This window comes from Podarcis erhardii (genome assembly GCF_964252035.2).
Source record: "Podarcis erhardii genome assembly, chromosome: 10".
NCBI lineage: Eukaryota > Metazoa > Chordata > Lepidosauria > Squamata > Lacertidae > Podarcis > Podarcis erhardii.
Window position 1 is genome coordinate 54389671 of NC_138500.1, and position 18300 is coordinate 54407970.

The window sequence follows — 18300 nt, forward strand, 5'->3', positions numbered from 1 at the left end:
TGTAGAATCTCTTGAACCATTCTGGATGCTTTACCTTTTTCCCTTATTGCTTTGTCACTTAGGCTGTGATGCTTTGTTGCTGGGCTTCCCACTTGCTCACAGTCATTCTTGTATTTGGAGCTTTGCAGGTACACACTGCAAAGTAACAACCAGGACTTTCTTCTCTGTATGACCGTCATTAACATGACTCTGTGGTCAGTGGGAATGAAATGGGAGATCACACTTCCTCCACACAGATCCCCTGTAAGGTCAAACATGAGGGTGGGGCAAAAGCTGCTGAACCAGTTCTGCAGGAAAGAAGCCACTCCCACTGATGCCAGTAGTAGCTGGTGTGCATGCGCAGTAATGCAAAAACTCCAAAAAGTCAGCATAAAACTAGTCTCCGAAATCCCGGAGCAAAGGCTTAGAAGTAGTGGTATCAATATAAGCGTGGATGAAAGAGAGGGAGAGAGAGAGAGCGTGCATCACCAAGCAGGCAAGAAGCAAAAATACTGGTTTAAAAACCCACCTTAATGCAGATCAGCCCAGAGTTAGATGGACCCATGATCTGACTCACTATAAGGCAGCTGTATGAGTTCATATAACTAATCCTCTTTCCATTTTTAAATTAAATTTGACTGGTATTCAACTTTCTGGGCAATTATTCACTCAAATAGATGCTGAATTTGATAGTGTTCTGGTCACTGTTTCCAAGTGGTTTGAGACATCTTGCGCCATTCTTGCTTAAAAGAGCCTATTTTTACATTATATAGTAAAAGTTAAAATATTCCGTAACAAAATGGAGAATAAAAATAATCTCTTATGACAAGTCTTCCTCCCCCCCCCCTTCCTTCTGGTTATCTGTAAAGTATACGCCCATTGTCAGTTTAACAGGGTAGTGCTTGTATAAACATTCTTGTTTCGCCTGTTCCATGTAATAGTTTCTTGTATCGTATTTCTTCTGACCCCGCTATCTGAAACCAATTATAGGAGATCCATTTGGGCTGCATCTATTTTCATAAGGAGCCCAGGCAGCAGAGATGAATATCAACATCAAATATGATTCTGAGTGCTTTGTTATTTATGTTTCAGAGAGATTTTGTAGCCTTCAGCTCTCAAGAATGTGTCACGCTGTGCTGTTTATACATTGAAGATATTAATGGCCATAGATGTCATTTTTCATTTTAACATCTCAAATGCAACAGGCTGATAGGTTAAACATTCCTGTTTTTAACGAAACAATATGAATGACATCTGTTTTCTTTTAGAAAAAAAATCAAAAAAGAGGAAAACAACATATTTATAAAATAATTCAGTAATTTGTACATATTAAACAATTTCAGTCCTGCCTAACACCAAAAAAGAGGTGTAATTAAAACATGTAAAAATGTAGCTCCTGAATATGCACGTAACAGGAACTTGTATGTATACACAGAATCTCAATAACGCTTAGCTGTAAAATCCAGAGAATCACACTGGCTCCTAAGATTTACAAATCTGGTTAAATATATTATTATTATCTGTTTAAGGTTTTACAATTATCAAGAGTATATCAGTTTATTTGTATGTTGCTTACAAGTTTAGGAGTCACAGCAATATTTACCCGTAAATAGTGTGCAGTAATGTGTTCCCAAAGCCACATGATCAATATTTTGTGTAATATTGCCTGTTCTGGACACCTGTTGTCCAGAATGGTATTATAACTATAATCCAAATCCTCAGTGGCTTTATTGTTTTAAGCTGTCACATGTTCCATACTTTTACTGAATTAGATTGCTTTGTTAAGTAAAAATGCTACTTAATTCCACACAGATGTTTTTGGAATTTGGACATGACCACCCCACAAACCTCTAAACTGCTACTCATTTCTAAACTGCTCGTTTTCAGTGAAAATTTGCAATTTGTTTCATCAACCCATTTTGCAAGTTTTTGCTAATTGCGTTAAAGGGCAGACAGATCTTCATATAAGTTTACAGAATGGGAGACTGGACCTTCTCAGTACTGTAATAGTGCAACCCTGGACTTTGGAGCGCTTTCCCCAGGAAGGCATGTCTGGCGCCAAGTTAACTATCATTTCTGCACCAGGAAAATCATTTTTATTCTTCCAGGCTTATGGGCAGCTTTAATGATAGCTGCTCAATCCAGGCTTTAGTGTGTGTTTACTAATATTATATACAGTTTTAATTCTTTTCTCATGTTTTCTTATATTAGAGATACTGCAAATTGTTTTGAGCCCCCCCCCCATGTAAGTATATGATACTTAAATGATACACAAATCTTACCAAATCAAATTATCCTCAGTTTTGAAAGATGCACTAATTCCATCATATACTAAGCAGTGACAAATTCCATACATCATTCATAGCTCACTCATTTATCATGGATTTAATATGAGTAAGTGAATTGACAAAAGGAGAATTTAAGGTACTCGTCTCTATTTGTTTACCATACATACTTGCATAATTTTATTTATATGTCTCCTTTCCATAGTTCAAACCATGCTCAAAGTGAAAAAATACATTACAACATAACAAAAGCAGCCATAAACAATAAATAAAACACCAGAAAAAACACAACCAAATTGGAACAGCTCCCAAATAAATCATAAGATCCAAAATAAAGATACAAAAATATCAATAATAGCAACAACCCGCACAACAGAAACACTTAAAGCCCAGCCCAAGAGTCTACAACCGCAATCTGTATTTCTTACAGTATTCCAGTTGTCAGCTTTTCTAAGATACCCTTTCATACAAATTTAACATTTTAATTCGCATTTAGCGATTGAACACACAAGTTTAAGACAGGAGAAGGGTGCTCCTTTTGCATATAAAATATCCCAGGTTCAGTCCTTGGGGTTCCAGGTAGGAAACCCCTCCAGTAACATGGAGATCCACTTTCTGTCAGTGGTAGAGCATCATTCCACACCCTGGTGTCCCCCAAATGTTCTGAACTACAAATTTCATCAGCCACAACCAACATGACCAGTGGTCAGGAATGTCTAGAACATCTGGAGGGCACCAGATGAGAGAAGTTCTGAGCCAGGTGGCCCAATGATCTTTTTCAGTATAAGGCAGCTTCCTGATAGGGGCATGTGCCATGGTTGTTTTGCTTTCATTTCTTACATGCACATTGCTGAGACTGGCTCCTTGTTCTGTAAACCAGGGATTGCTGTAAACCACTGTACCAGATCAAAGGGATGGAATGAGAAGCTGTCAGAGGTTGTGTGCACATTACAGTTTACTCTACATCAAGTGTGCTCCATTGCTAGGTTTGGAAGCCACATACACACAATATTAGCCACATCCATATTGATGCTGTAGCTTCTTGAGAAATGCTGCTGTTTGGTGCATTTCCCCCTTCCATCCAATTAGAAGACGTAAGCCATATTCGCTTTGCAGTTAAGCCAAGGGGTGTACATTAGAGACACCAGCAGATAGGTGCACAGATGACAGCTTCATGAATAGGTGTTATGGGGGAGCTTTCCTCAGGTGGGGAAAGCAAACAGGTAATGTGCATCGGGGTATAGACACCTCTTCCTCCTCTGTGCTTTGCACGATGCAAATGTGCTTTGAAACAGGGGAAACAGCCTCATGGTGTTTTAAGCTGCCAATGTGTACATAGCCTGGGAGACAACCTTGGCCATATTCTTCTCCTAAAAGCCCACTGCCCCATCCCTTGATGGTGCTTCCAAGCCTCCACGGTACTACTGTAAACCTGTAGCTACCACTCTGCAATCTAAAATATTTTTTGGCTTAATATAGGCAGACATCTCTTTAGGCTCAGGAATAAATGAGAGGCCTGCCTTTCCTCAGCAAGCTTTGTGATCCTCTTTTAAAATCTGTTGCACTTGAATTTAAAGCAAGCTAGGGTGGTTTCATAGGGCTCGTTCTGGTCTGCAATTACTTGAAAAACCCAAGAAAACAGCAAGAGGATTGTTGTGGGTATGCGTCAGCCACGTACTGGTGCCTTTTACAGGCGGACAAATCTGTGTTCTTAGGAGCTGGCGATAGTGCGTGCAGTTTGTTTACTTTGGTTTGCTGTGTCTGCGTGCTTTCTCAGAAAACTTGTATGGAGCCAGACTGTAGCAGCCCTCTCTCTGTCTTTTCATAATTGATCAGGGGATGACTGCTTTCCCTGAGGGTTAAGACGTGGCAACTTTTTCTGTTTGCTCAGCATCTCAATGCAGTAGTTCAAACATTGTTCATACCAGCTGGCAGTGTAATGCCATATGCACATCTTGTCAAAGCAACTGTTGTCATGGCTACTGGAAACTATCTTTAAAAAAGCAGCTCATTTGAGTCTAATCAGAACTATACCTTTCTTTACCAGTTTGGCAATTTTAGGGTGCATACTGTTCAGGTAATCATTGCTCTGTATTTGCAAATAGTTTTCTGTGCCAGTTCTACAGAAAATAAAATAAAACGTAGTTTTAATATTTTCAGATCACAAAGTAGCAACTTACTGGATTTGTTATATGATAGAAAAGTGAATGAAGGAGGCTTAGTAGTTTCTTATAGTTGGTTTTGAAGGGTTCCTTTAAAAAAAAAAAAAAAAAGACTTTACTATCCACATTAGTTGTTCCGCTTGTGTAGACCACATTTTAAAGTTAGCTATTTTCCTGGTAATTGGCATCTTTCTCTTGTGCACAGTTTTGTTTTACTTAATTCAAATGCAAAGATTTTTTTTAATGCTATATTTTGATTGCAGTGCTATCACCCACAGAAGCTAATCTGATTGGCTAGGTAGTGATTTCTTTGTTCTCAGAGTTTACGAAGAATGCAAATGAAAGCCTCTTAATTTTATTTGGCATTAAAACTCCACTTTATTTTGTCAAACAAGAGGTTTCCCCTTGAATTGTAAGTACAAAAAAGTGTTTTTAATCTTCAATGAATATCCTTATTAATTCACTTTCAAGATAATCTGATGTTGATTCGTCAAATTTAATTACAGCTTCCGGTAACACTTGAAGTCTACTGCTTTTGCTTAAAAATTGTAATATGAAAATGCAAATTGAATGATGATTTACAAGGGTGTGAGCATTTTAGCTGAACACTTAAAGACAAGTTCCTTGTGGAGATGAGGCTATTGATGCGGTTTATGATTTTTCCTCTTCAAGCACTTTATACAAATTAATGCTATTTCCTTGAGGATTTGTTGCACATATATACTTTTTCACAATATTTCGCATAAGTACTTTCCATTTTCTTTAAACACACCAAGAAAATTCCACATAAAGTCTTCTGTTTTCAGATTGTATAAGGGAAGATCAAATTATGCTTGAAAGTTAACATGGGGTAAGTTACAAGCAATAACATTTTCAATTAAATGTTCAAAAATGATTTACCTTGATATTGTATTTACTTGCAGGCTTTGCAGGCAGCCAGACAGCTGCTTTTACAGCAACAGACAACTGGGCTGAAATCTCCCAAGAGCAGTGATAAACAGAGACCATTGCAGGTTAGTAAATCATTCTTTACATCTGAGACCTAATCGCTGTAGCACTCAAGTACACCTAAATATAGGTATACAGCTGTACCTTGTTGCATTCTTGCATATTTACATTTTTGCAAATGGCTTTAGCTTTACTATTAGAACTGTAATTTATTAAGAAACGTTACTACGCAAGAAGAACCCCTTTTATAGAAGCTTGTACTGGCTTAAAAGGTCACACAGAGTGAAGCAGAACAATCTCGGGTCCAACAGGCGCTATACAAATAATCTTCCTACAGATAGCTGGGGAATTTTGTGCACATTCTTCACTCTGAACACTTGGTTGTAAAGTGGCAATTTTTCAGGAATGGAAAGCTTTCAGAACAATTATCTGAATATGCAAAGAGCAACCCCTCCTGCTATTAGAACGATGTATTTTATCGAACTGGTTGTGTGTTAAGGGCTCCCCCCGCCCTTTCTTCATATTGTGTAAGGATCCAAAAAGAATGTTTTTATCATGTGCTTCAGCTATTGTTCATAATATTTAATAGAAAAATACATACAGATTATAAATATAAATCTTGTTAATCCGATGAGGATAGTGGTGGTTTTTTGTTTTGCTTTTATGGTTGTTTATAAATGACTTAGGTGACATAGCAAAAGGAGTGGAACCAGGCCCTGCTGTCAAAAGCTAGTTCTTACTTGTTTTATGTGAGCCAAATATTTGTTATTTCACTGCTGAAAAATGGAAGGTTCTTAAAGTGTGCATATATTCCTAGGAGTAGTAATAATGTTGTTCTTCCTCTCACAATACAACCCATGCTTTTCTTTACTTCCCTCATAAGTATAGAGAAAGTTTTCAAGCTGATGCCATTGTATCTAAACAGGCATTTGAGTGAATTCAGTGTTTCACTTTCTTTTAAACCAAAGGCTGATTGAAATGTTACAGGCACTGCATGCAGGCTGCCAAAAATGACTTCTAGGTGACCGTGCTTCATGTGATATTTGAAATGTTTGAAAGCCACTAACCATGTGGTTAGCCGTAATCACAGGGAGTCTCTTTATGCTGGTGCCATGCTGTTGGTAGTGGGGTGGGGAGCCTGCGCTGCCAGCGAAATTGTTTTGAGATGCTTAAAGTTGCCACATGGAACGCTGCTGTGTAGAGGTGATTTTTGACAACTTCCATGTGGGACCAAAATGAGAAGTAGAAAATAGGATATTTACTAGGGATGGCAAATATTTTCTGTGGAAACTAGTAATTGGTATTGGGGCGGGGGGATTTGAACCCTATCCAAAAGAAAAAAAGCTTTCAGAGTTGTACAAATACTGACTTTCCCAACCCTGAGAACATTATTTTCCTTTGGTTCCGTGCCATTTAACCCCTAGGTTGCTGCATTTGTCTCCTTGCTGGCTAGTCACGTATATGATCCCACCCAATCATGTAGTGAATGGCGATTGTGTCAAAATGTTGCATAGCTAAATTTGGTGTAGTAATAATAATAATAATAATTTATTACTTGTACCCTGCCCAACTGACTGGGTTGCCCCAGTCACACTGGGCAGTTGATGGTGCCACTGACGACAAGTGAAGACAACATAAATAAATAAGTGGACATTTCCCCAGGGGATGCTGAAATTTTGCTTGGAAAGAAGAGACATATTTGTTACTATTTGAAACTGTGAGTACTTTTCTCTCAGGGTTGCTGTAATACAGCTCTGTGCTAGACATGCATGGGGACAGGGATTCAGGGCCCTGGATTAGGGCATCCTGTTTGTGCTACATGAAGTAACACCTTACTCCAGGGAATCCATACACAAACGGAAGATCCATTGCTGATTATCTTGGGTCATTCACAGATCACTGTGTTGCTCTATGGACCTCTGAACTCTTATCTGCTGAAGATGATAGCCTTGCTGTTGTTTCAGGATGAAAGATGTGAGTAAAGAGCCTCTGATTTTCCCAGTGTTGCCTCTGCAATACTACGTAAAATGTAGCATCCAAAGTAGCCCTTACTTCAGCCTTTCAAATATTACTCCTTGAACAAATAGGATGTTAAAATGAATTCAGAAGTTGTTATCCGAGGATAACAGATGATGTAAAAAGAGAACACAAAGTCTTCATTCGAACTTCATGATAAACCATGGTTTATTTGAGTGGAAATGAGCCACAGTGAGCCCTGGTGTTGTCTGCTTCCCTGCCTTCCTTCTCTGGCGCAGCAGCAAGGAGGGATTTGAAGAAGTTTCTTTCATTTTTTATTAATCACAGTTTGTAGATGCATTCAGGCCTCACAGACAGTCATTGCTGGATGGGTTTGTTTGAAAGAAGCCAACTTCAGATTTTTCTGCAAACCGTAGTTAAGGTTTGCTATAGTTTAGGATCCAAATGTAACACTAAACTGCAGTTAAGCAAAATTAGAAGTAAAAGCTTGCTTTCTCCTTACAGCTACTCCAGAGGAGAGGGGAGGTAGACCTTGTCCCTATAATGAGGAATAAAGGAGAGCATTTACTGACTTCTAATTCTGAGTAAATGCAGTTATACTTTAAAGCTCTGATTTGTCTCTTAAGCTTGGTCTTCTAGTTAAGTAAGTTAAGAAATTAACTTAATATATTTATATGCATCTAACATAATTTGAATTGTGACACACATGGGGGGGATAGAGAATTTTATAACGAAACCTTGAAATTTATGTCAAGGGTTGGTGCTGAATATAGCCCACTGAGTCTGTCTCTAGACAACACCACTCTACCATAGCCATAGCCCTCACCAGTCCTGCTCATTGCTATTCTTAAATGTGTTTGCGTGGCTGGAAAGTACTTTGAACTGTGATAATGCCTCTTTCTTACCTTCATGGAGTTTGGAGAGATGTATGGGTGTGACCATGTAGAATCTTCTGACTTTTGTGTGGCTAGAATGCAATCTGCTGTACAAAGGTAGGCGTCACATCTATTGTTCCCCGCCTCACTATTCTTTATAGTCCCATCCACACTTACCTCTGACCCTGCCCACGCCCAACATATGGTTCCCAGATGTTTTCTCATGAGAGTACATGGCCCTCAGGCTAAAAAAAGGTTTGCCTCTCCTGGTTTATATATTTCTGATATTAACTGCAAATACAAAGCTCTGTGTTGTTCATTGGGTAGTGGAAATTTATATTGAATTTGTGACCCCATGGGTCACAAATAGTGACACTTCCTTTATTTTTGTTAAGCCATATTTAATGTTGACTTGTTCCAGTGTTTCACTGATGCAATTGTATTTTTAAAAGAACATTTAAAAGCCTGATGTGCTAGGATTGGTGCAGTCTTAAGCTGCAATCCTATACTCATTAAACTATAAATGTCATTGAACACAGTAGCTGCATTTGCACAATCAAATCCAGACCACTCAGCCCCTTTGCTCTGGCTTTGCCAGAAGCTGTTAACCATGATAGAGCCTGCTGGGGAGGATTCCTGATTGTATTGATATTCCTGGTTCACATGTAACAAGAAACTGTGGTTTGCTGTGGCTTCCTGGTTTGTTCCCTGCTCACACAAAGGGGTGAATGAAGTAGGAGTGAAGGGGATGTGTGCAAACACACTAAACTTGTGAATAATTTGGCTCATTAAGCGAGGATTTAATAGTGCAAACTGGGGTTGTGGGACTTAGGGTTACCAAAAGACAGGTACAGAAGGTACAGCTTGCAAGGCCGCCAGACTGATCTTTCATTTTTTTAAAAATCAATTCTTTAGCCCTTCTAAAAAGTTATGAAGCAAAATGTGCAGATACCCTTCTAAGTGATTTCTGTATGATGACCAAGCCTGTCTATTGTCACCATTCAGTATTTTTAGCCAATGAGTGAAATCAGAGCTGTGTTTTGGGGAAACAAGACAATAGGAATCCTTGTTTTTCCTATAAACCAGGATGCCTCATTCCTGTGGTGCTTTCATCTGAGATCAGGTACTCCCTATAAATTATTTTTTGCTAATTCTACCACATGCAAGTGGATGTTAACGAATCCCCCATTCTGTTCCCAATGACAGTGCAAAACTCACTCCTAGGTCAGTGGGTACAGAAGTGCAGCCTTGGTTTTGGTTTAGGGTTGGCATTGAGGGAAGCAGGGTTCTTGTGATTTTAAGAAGTGTGTGACAGGCAGAAATCCAACAGGTAAAGGTTTTTCTACTATGGAAATACAATTATAGGAAAAGCTTTACCCGTCCACATTCTGTTACACGTTTTATGATGCTTGCAACCACTGATTTATTTTGAGGGCCTCAACTCCACCTGCAAAAAAGGACATACATTTACCTACAACACAAAGCATATACACATTTTATATAAATCTATGTCCTCTACTACAGCCGGACTGGAGAGCCCAATTCACATACAGAGTGAACTGGGCCCAGAAAATCCTGTAAGCACCCCTTCTTACAATCTAATTTTTTTACTAGGGTGTAATCCCTGTTGAACACAGTGGAATTTACTTCTGAGTAAATACGCATATAGATTCCAATGTTAAGAGTTTTAATCCAGAAGTAATCCTCAATGAACTCAGCAGAAGATTCTCAGAAGTAAGCGGGTTTAGGATCAGATTGAAGTAAATGAAGAGGACCAGCATACCCCATCAGCATCTTAAAGGGTTTCATATTAATGTGTTTCTAATTTCCTCTGTTTTGGCACAACTGACTGATCTGGCAAATGGAGACAGGTTGGAACTGCATTATAAGTCTAATAAAAAAACCTAATAAAACTTTATACCTGGCTCACACATCAGCAAGCAAACGGGGAGCATTAGGTAATGTTTGCCATCACATCTCCTGTGTATACCATGTTTTTATTTAAAGGCAAAGCTGATTTATATAATGTGGTATTTATTTAAATGAAAGTTCTATACAATGCATGTCTTTTTATTATTTTCTAGCAGATAATGGGCTTGGTTTTGTTGGCAAATCTGTCAGCTGAAAATTACTGCAAACAATGTAACCCTACACAATGGCAGTTGTAGAAGGGCCCTTTTCCTGTGTTTTTTTTGTGGGGGGTGGGGGTTAAATCATGTGCATCAAACAACTCTATCAAATATTTCTAGAAAAGTGCAGACTTCCTTCCAAAGCAGTATGTTGGTACTTCTCTTGGAAATTCATTTCACTGTGGTCACTTGTACTGCACGTTCATTAAAAGCGGTTAAACTATTGAGCCTTTAATTTTAAAAAATCATCTTTTACTGGACCACAGATAAATGCTTTGGAGGAATGAATCATAGTTCCCATTAGGACATTTCTATGTTGATAGCAAACTAACAGTGATAGATTGACTGGCTGCTGAGTGTTAAGGCTTTATTGAATAAAAATGTGTTAGCCGAAGCAGGGCTTGTGCCTTGAACACCCTGAATTTGACCATGAACTTAAGTTCTGTATGTGTACTGACCATAGACTCACTGTCGTCAAAGGTTTATTTCTCAGCCTCTTCTTCCATTAAACAGAAAAAGTGGATTTTAAACTCTCCTGAATTTTGGTGCCGCAACCTCAAAAGTAAACTCAAGGTAAAAACCACATGCACCATGGAAATAGTTTTCCTTAAGCATCTTTGATACCAAAGCTACCAAAAAAGAAAAATACATGTAATATACAATATAAAGTATATAACTCTCTGAGTTTTTAAGGAGCTTAATGCACATTACCTCAGTAATCCTAATAACTCTTTTTAATGTAGGTCAGTATTATTTAAATTTGGCAGACTTAGAAACACAACTTCAGCTGACCTTTGGGATAGCTATGAAAAGGGGTCAATATAATAATAATAAGTGAATGTTCATATGGCACTTTCACATAATAGAGAGCTGAATTTCTGCTCACGTGCTTTTGGTTCTAGACTTTGAGATGTGTTTATGGAGCTTGCCCTCAAAATCTGGCTGTTGGGCTAATGTAGCCTCTTAGACAATGATAGAAAGGACCATGGTTCAGTGACACATCACATACCATGCATTATGCCCCAGGTGCAGTCCTGGGCATCTCCACAGGTGTGCACAAAAGACTGTCTGACACTCGGAAGCATCACTGCCAGACTGTTTAGCCAGCAGTGGGAAATCTCCAGCCTAATTAGATCTGCCAAACTTCCCCATTTGCCCTGTGAAGCCATTTCAAGCAACCCACTCCCACCTGGCCAACATTTGCCAAAATGTGTATCAGATGTAGAGTAGATGGTGTATTTCTTTTTTATTACTATTTTTTTTTGACACATTTTGTTATTTGATGATAACTTTTTGTGAGGCAGTGGCTAGAACTGTACAGTGGCACCTCAGGTTACATATGCTTCAGGTTACATGTGCTTCAGTTTACAGACTCCGCTAACCCAGAAATAGTGCTTCAGGTTAAGAACTTTGCTTCAGGATGAGAACAGAAATCGTGCTCCTGCGGCGCGGCGGCAGCAGGAGGCCCCATTAGCTAAAGTGGTGCTTCAGGTTAAGAACAGTTTCAGGTTAAGAACGGACCTCCGGAACGAATTAAGTTCGTAACCCGAGGTACCACTGTATGCAATATTCCACACCACAGATTTATGTAACATAATGTCAGTTTTGGTTGTTTTAATTTCAACAACTTCCCTCATTCAGCATGCCTTTTACACCCCTGCTGCTCACTGAGTTTAGGATTTTGTTGAACCCCAAGACTTCTTTCTAGGTTAGTACATCCAGTTTATATACTTGTCCATGTATTTGTATACTCAGGACTTTTTGCCCCAAAGCGTATCCCTTTCTCTTTACTTACATTGAACCTAATTGGCCGTTTCGTTACCTACTTGTTGTTGTTTAGTCGTTTAGTCGTGTCTGACTCTTCGTGACCCCATGGACCAGAGCACGCCAGGCACTCCTGTCTTCTACTGCCTCCCGCAGTTTGGTCAGGCTCATGTTTGTAGCTTCGAGAACATCGTTACCTACTTACTCTGAGGAAATCATTTTTGGAGCTTTTTGCAGTCCATTTTGGGTTTTTCTATTTCAAATGATTTGGTGTGTCATCCACCACAAACTTGCCACCTCATTAATCACCCGAGACTCCAGTATGCTCACCACTTAACAATTTCCAGATCCATCCAAATTCCCGTTGCCATACTTTATGACAACTAGTGAGTTACAGAAATATTCCTTTATTATTTGATTGGTTAATTAACTGATTGCTAACGTATGGGGTTCTGTGAGGTTCCATTTTGTCCCCACACTGTTTAATAAATACATGAAACTGCTGGCTGAACTCACCCAGAGAGTTGGAGTTCAGAGCCATCACTGTGCTAATGACACCAAACTCTGTTTTGAATTGTCCTCTTATCTTAGGGAAGAAGTAGAAAGGCTGAACTGCTATTTGGTGGGTATGAAGGATTGGTTGGGTAGGGCAAGCTAAAATTTAATTCAGACAAATCAGAAGTAATGTTGATGGGTGGACTGTGTGACTCAGGTTTCGGTTTACAACCTGTTCTGGATGGGGTTGAAAAGATCAGGTTTGTAGCTTGGCTTTACTCCTTGAGTCCGTTTAACTGTAGGTGCTGGAGAGGCCAGACAAACATTTCTAGGGAGGGAATTCAGGAAAATCTGAATTCTAAATCTCACGGGAAGCTCACAAAAAATAATAATCAGAAAACAGGCCCCACTGTTGTTATCTCCCCCATCCACCCCAAAACTTATGGAGGCAATGGGAATGGTGAGCTGACCTGGTGCACTTATCTCTGATAATATCCCTCATCATGTGAGGAATGTAACACATAAGACTTTTGTGGCAGAGGACTATATAAGACTGCCCTATAGCTAAATTTAGAAAATTGTAACTAGTGTGAAAAGTTTCAATTGGGATGCTGACTTGTGTTAGCCGCTTCAAATTTTATAACACCAGTGTGTGATCGGCACTGGCTGCCAGTTTGCTTCTGAGCTCAATTGAAGATATTGATTGGTGTTGACCTTTAAAGACCTTAAAAGCTCGGGACCTGCGACCATCAACTTCCATATGAGCCTTCCTGCACACTTGGATCATATTCTGATATTCCTGCTCTAGGTCTCTTGACACTGTGAAGCGGAGAATAAAGTAGGGCCTTTTCTGCAGTGGCACCCACACTGTGGAATGTCTTTTCAAGCAAGCTGCATCAGACCTCTCACTACGTTATTTTAAATGGCTGGTGGCGACATGCTTCTTTTAAAAGGCCTTCTTTCTGGTACAGTATTTTGTTTAATTCTGATGGCTTTTTTGTAATGTTTACTGTGGTCTTGTTTATCAAGCTATGGTTTTGATGTATAATTTGGTTGAATTGTTTCCATGACTACTTCTTGTTGTTGTTGTTGTTGTTGTTGTTGTTGTTGTTACCACTTCGGCTTTTCATTTGAAAAGCAGGCAAGATATAAGTTTGAAAAATAAATATTAGGACCAGCATATTTTCCCCCTCTGTTGTTGGTACTTAAACATTCTGTATTAGCATAGCTGTCAAGTGTCCCTTATTTGAAGGGACAGTCCCTTATTCCAGCGCCATGTCCCGCTGCTGTCCCTTATTGACGGATGTCCCTTAAATGTCCCTTAAATGATGTCCTTTAAATTTCAAAGGAAGCAGCTCCTCTCCCTCCCTGCCGGCCAGGGAGGAGGGAGGCTCCAACTGTGTTGCTTGGCTGTGTTGCTCACCCAATAATAAGTCTAAGGATGACTGGGGGGTGGAGCTTGCATGCCTTGTGTGTGGCTAGTTAATGCAAGCTGAGGGGTTTTTTGAATTCTGGACGCCATTTTGTTGCATGTGCTGCTGCAAACTTTGCAGTGCAAAGCCAGGCCAGAGAGCCATCTTTAGTTGAGGCTGCATAGGCCTTGTGGTGCATGTGATTCAGATTCTATTCAGTTGAACCTCTGGTTACAAAGTTGGTTGGACAGTGTTCTCGAAGCTACCCAGCATGAGTTTGACCAGACTGCAGGAGGACAGGAAGACTGGAGTGCCTGGAACAGGTGAGGCTGCAGGTCCCTTATTTTGGCTGCTGGTCCCTTATTTTCAAATCTGTAAGTTGACAGCTATGTGTATTAGAAGTCATGTGTCAGGAAATCATGACTCCTGAAAGCAAAGGGTTAAGCTCTATGTGTACCAAGCGTGTTGTATAAATATCAAGCTGAATGGAATAGCGGGTGGCTAAGGTAAGCTTTGTTTGTTTAGCATGAACACTTAATTGAAGTAATCATTTTATATAAGTTGGTGTGAGGAAAGTTAAATGTACCTATAGGTTTAATTACTTGGTGTTTATTTTATTAGCCTGTAGGGACAAGAAAATAAGTGGAAAATATATATATTCACACCCATTCTATTGCAAAGATTCACAGCTAAGTTAGTAAATAAAATTTAAGGACAAAAAGAGATTACATTCCCAGTTCTTGATTCTTTATTTTACTCCAAAACTTTAGAAAGACAAATCCACCAAATAAATATAATCTAAGAAAAAAAATGTTTGTTATTTTGAGGAGCATTTAAGCAAGAGGTCTGTGTTGGCAGCTAAATTTATGAAAAGTTTACCATAGCACACACTGGCCTCATTTCGGCGTAACACTGAACCATGGAGTAGCAGTATGGCACAAGGCTGGCTGGCTCTTGGGATCATTTGCTCCCTGTTTAAAACCAACTATGGGCTTTTGTTATGTCTCTGAACAGACAGTGATTAGTTTTTAACGTGGCTTGTCTGAAGGAGATGGCTGCAAATGGCAGTTCACAATCCTGGCTTGTTCAGATAAACCATAGTGAAAAATAAGTGTGATTAGTTGAAAATGGAAGCAAATCCTTCCATTCTCTTCCTTACAGCCACATCTAGAAGAGAAGATGGGAGAGCAAATGCTAGAGCCCATGGCTCACTCAGGCTAGTTTCCATAGTGCTAAACTTCCATGCACACACAGACCTAGCAGTTAAGCTCATGACCTTTTTCTAAACCAAAACACCACAGGGGTGGTTTTTTTTTGGGGGGGGGGAGAGGGGAGAAATGGAAGAAGGAAAGAAAAAAGACGGGAGAGAAAGAGTGTGGCAAAAATGAGTGGGCCACCTCTATTTCCGACCCCACCGGCTTTTGGCTTACTGGTGTTGTAGACACAACCAGCTGCAATTTCCATAGTGGCTGCAGCACACTGTGGAACAGCTGCACTGTGGAGGTGGTATCCATTCATGTAAACCAGGCATAGGCAAACTTGGCCCTCCAGGTGTTTGGGGGACTACAATTCCCATCATCTCTGACCACTGGTCCTGTTAGCTAGGGATGATGGGAGTTGTAGTCCCAAAACATCTGGAGGCCGAGTTTGCCTAGGCCTGATGTAAACAATGCCTTTATACAAGAGCTCAGCCATGTGTGCAGGAGCAGCCCAATATATTTCCTTGGTCATTGTAGACAAGCTACCATGACCCTTGAACAGACCCATGGTTTGCTTAAACTAAATATGGAATGATCCCCCCCCCATGCTGTACATGGCAAGGTGTTATATTTTTGAAGGGTAAGCCTGTTTGGACAGATTCAATTGTCTGTGTTCTAGTAATGTCTAGGTTAGTTTACTGCAATGTGTTGTAGTAACGGCTGACCGTTTGGAAACTACAGCTAGTGCAGAATTCTGAAGCCATATTACTGAGATCAAAAGGTCTGAACATACTGCAATAAATCTGGCCTGACTGCACCAGCTACCCAAAAGTTTCCAGGCTCAGTTCAGAGGGCTGGCTTTGGCCTATAAGGTCTTATGCCTCTCAAGACCCCAAACATCAAGGATCATCTATTCTCACTTGAATCAGCTTGGACCCTGCAGTCTTAACTTTCTTCATGTACCTCATCCAAGGGAAGTACAGAGGGTAGCTGCATAAGAGCAGGCTGTTTAATTGGAGGCTCTTTGTCTGTTCTCTTCTTTCTGCAGGTAAACACAGGTGGTTCCATTGTTGTCAAATTTTGTTGTTGCTAAATTTTTTTTATTTACGTAGGCTTTTGGTGATTCCGGGAGTCTCTACTGTAGTGCTAGTCTTTTAATGGGGTGGGGTAGGACTTATTGTGTGGCCTGATTAGCATTTTTAGGAGTTTTGTACGTCATTTTAAATTTGACTTTAAATTGTTTTTGTTTGTTGGCATTTTTTTTTTGTTGGGTCACTTTGAGGCTATTTTTTTTGTAATGGCAGCTAACTAGTCAAGTAATAATAAATAAAGCCATCCAAATTAGCAGCCATTCATATGCCTTTAGGTAGCAAATTCTATAGTTTTGTTTTGTGTGAAGTAGTTCCTTTTGTCTTTCGTTCTTCCTGCACAGTTTCAATGGAAATCTATACTGAATTATAGTTATGCTCAAACTTTTCAATTGGTATAATATTGTTCGTAATGCTCTGCAAATTTGTAGTACTAACTGCCTTGGTTCTATTGTACTTGTATTGCCTCTATTTATACAATATTTCCAAAGGACTATTTTAGAATTGCAATATATTTTTTAACCTTCAAAAGATTGCTTTGTTGCAATTTCTTAATAAGAGAATTAAAATGTTTAAAACCAACTTTTTGGATGTTTATCAGTATTATAGGTCTTTTCTGCAAGTTGATGGAAGAGAGGTTGAAAATTGGTTAAGCTGATGATATAGAAATATTACTAGGTAACTCTTCAAAGAACTTTAAGCACACACTAAAGTGGAATGAGATATAATACAAGGTGGAAATGCAACTTAACACTCTCTCAAAACGCTGACACTTCTGATAGTGGCACATTGTCTTAAAGTTGCAATCTTGACATCTCCCTGACACTGGTGTTACTGCACATTCTCAGGTGAAAGCCGAGGGGCACATTTGAGTTGATACAATGAGGAAGCCTTGTTCCTTTATATAAAATAATAGTACAATGCAGAACTAAAAATTGAAAGTCACTATGTAGGGTTTATATATTTAATTTGTATCTGAAGAATAAAATTTCCTTTTAAAAATATATATTTTAACATTTTCTCTCATGGAAACCTTTATAAACCAATTGCCACAAGAAGTAGTGCTGACTTTAAAAAATGGTTAGATAGATAAAAGTCATAGCTCACATGGAAGGGAAGCAGAGTACAAAGGAATTTTGAAGATGCTCTCTTTTGCTCCCACCCCTGTTGCCATGCAGCTTATTCCCACTTCCTGTGTCTTCAGGGCAAATATGTACAGAGGGGTTCCTGCTATACTCACCCAGGGTTCTAGATTGCAGGGGGAGCCTACACAAGGGCACCCCCAAAATGGTGATCTCAGGGGAAGGGCTGCCTCGATTTGATGTATGTCATTTAACCTTCATTAACCCTGCTGAATAGTCAATAAGCAGTAGGTTGGTTGATTCAGGATACACAACCAATGGCCGCTAAAAACTTGCTGGCACCTGTAATCAATAAAACTGTGGCCTGTTCAAATCCCAAGTGGTTATCCTGTGTTGTTGCAACTTCACCATGCCTTGGCCTGATCATAATCAATGAAACAGAAGGGATAGATCAGGCTTCCTCAACCTCGGCCCTCCAGATGTTTTGAGACTACCATTCCCAGCATCCCTGACCACTGGTCCTGCTAGCTAAGGATCACGGGAGTTGTAGGCCAAAAACATCTGGCGGGCCAAGGTTGAGGAAGCCTGGGGTAGATACTCAATGCTGAAGGCAACTGTTCAGTCCCTGTTTCATAATTGCTACAGTTTCCAACCTAATTTTCAAAATCTGCAAGTGTTAAACTGGACAGAGCAGTCTTGGCACAACGGATTTTTACCGGGTCACACCACAGAAGTGTGTAATGTACTTAAAATAGTGATTTTGGAGAAAGTCACCTTGCACTTAATTGGTTCTAGAAGTGCAATAATAAAGCATTGTTTGGGAAACATTTACCAAGACTCCTGACAATACCTTTTTAGATTTAGATGAATTACTTTTAAAACAACCTCTTGCTCATAGTTAAGGA

General features: G+C 39.5%; 1 protein-coding gene across 8 annotated transcripts in view; it reads left to right on the forward strand.

Annotated features, from left to right (window-relative positions):
* FOXP2 (forkhead box P2) overlaps positions 1-18300 on the forward strand; it is a 314919-nt gene that overhangs the window by 190125 nt on the left and 106494 nt on the right. For 7 of the 8 annotated variants that reach the window (XR_014160507.1, XM_081877918.1, XM_081877921.1 and 4 more), the window contains one exon: positions 5350-5439. Coding sequence is in view for 6 of the 8 variants with exons in the window: in XM_081877918.1 (XP_081734044.1) it covers positions 5350-5439 (90 nt within the window). In the remaining 2 variants the exon portion in view is untranslated. Of the gene's footprint in view, positions 1-5349; positions 5440-7269; positions 7349-18300 lie in introns of all 8 variants that reach the window. The other variant, XM_081877923.1, reaches the window with a different exon arrangement.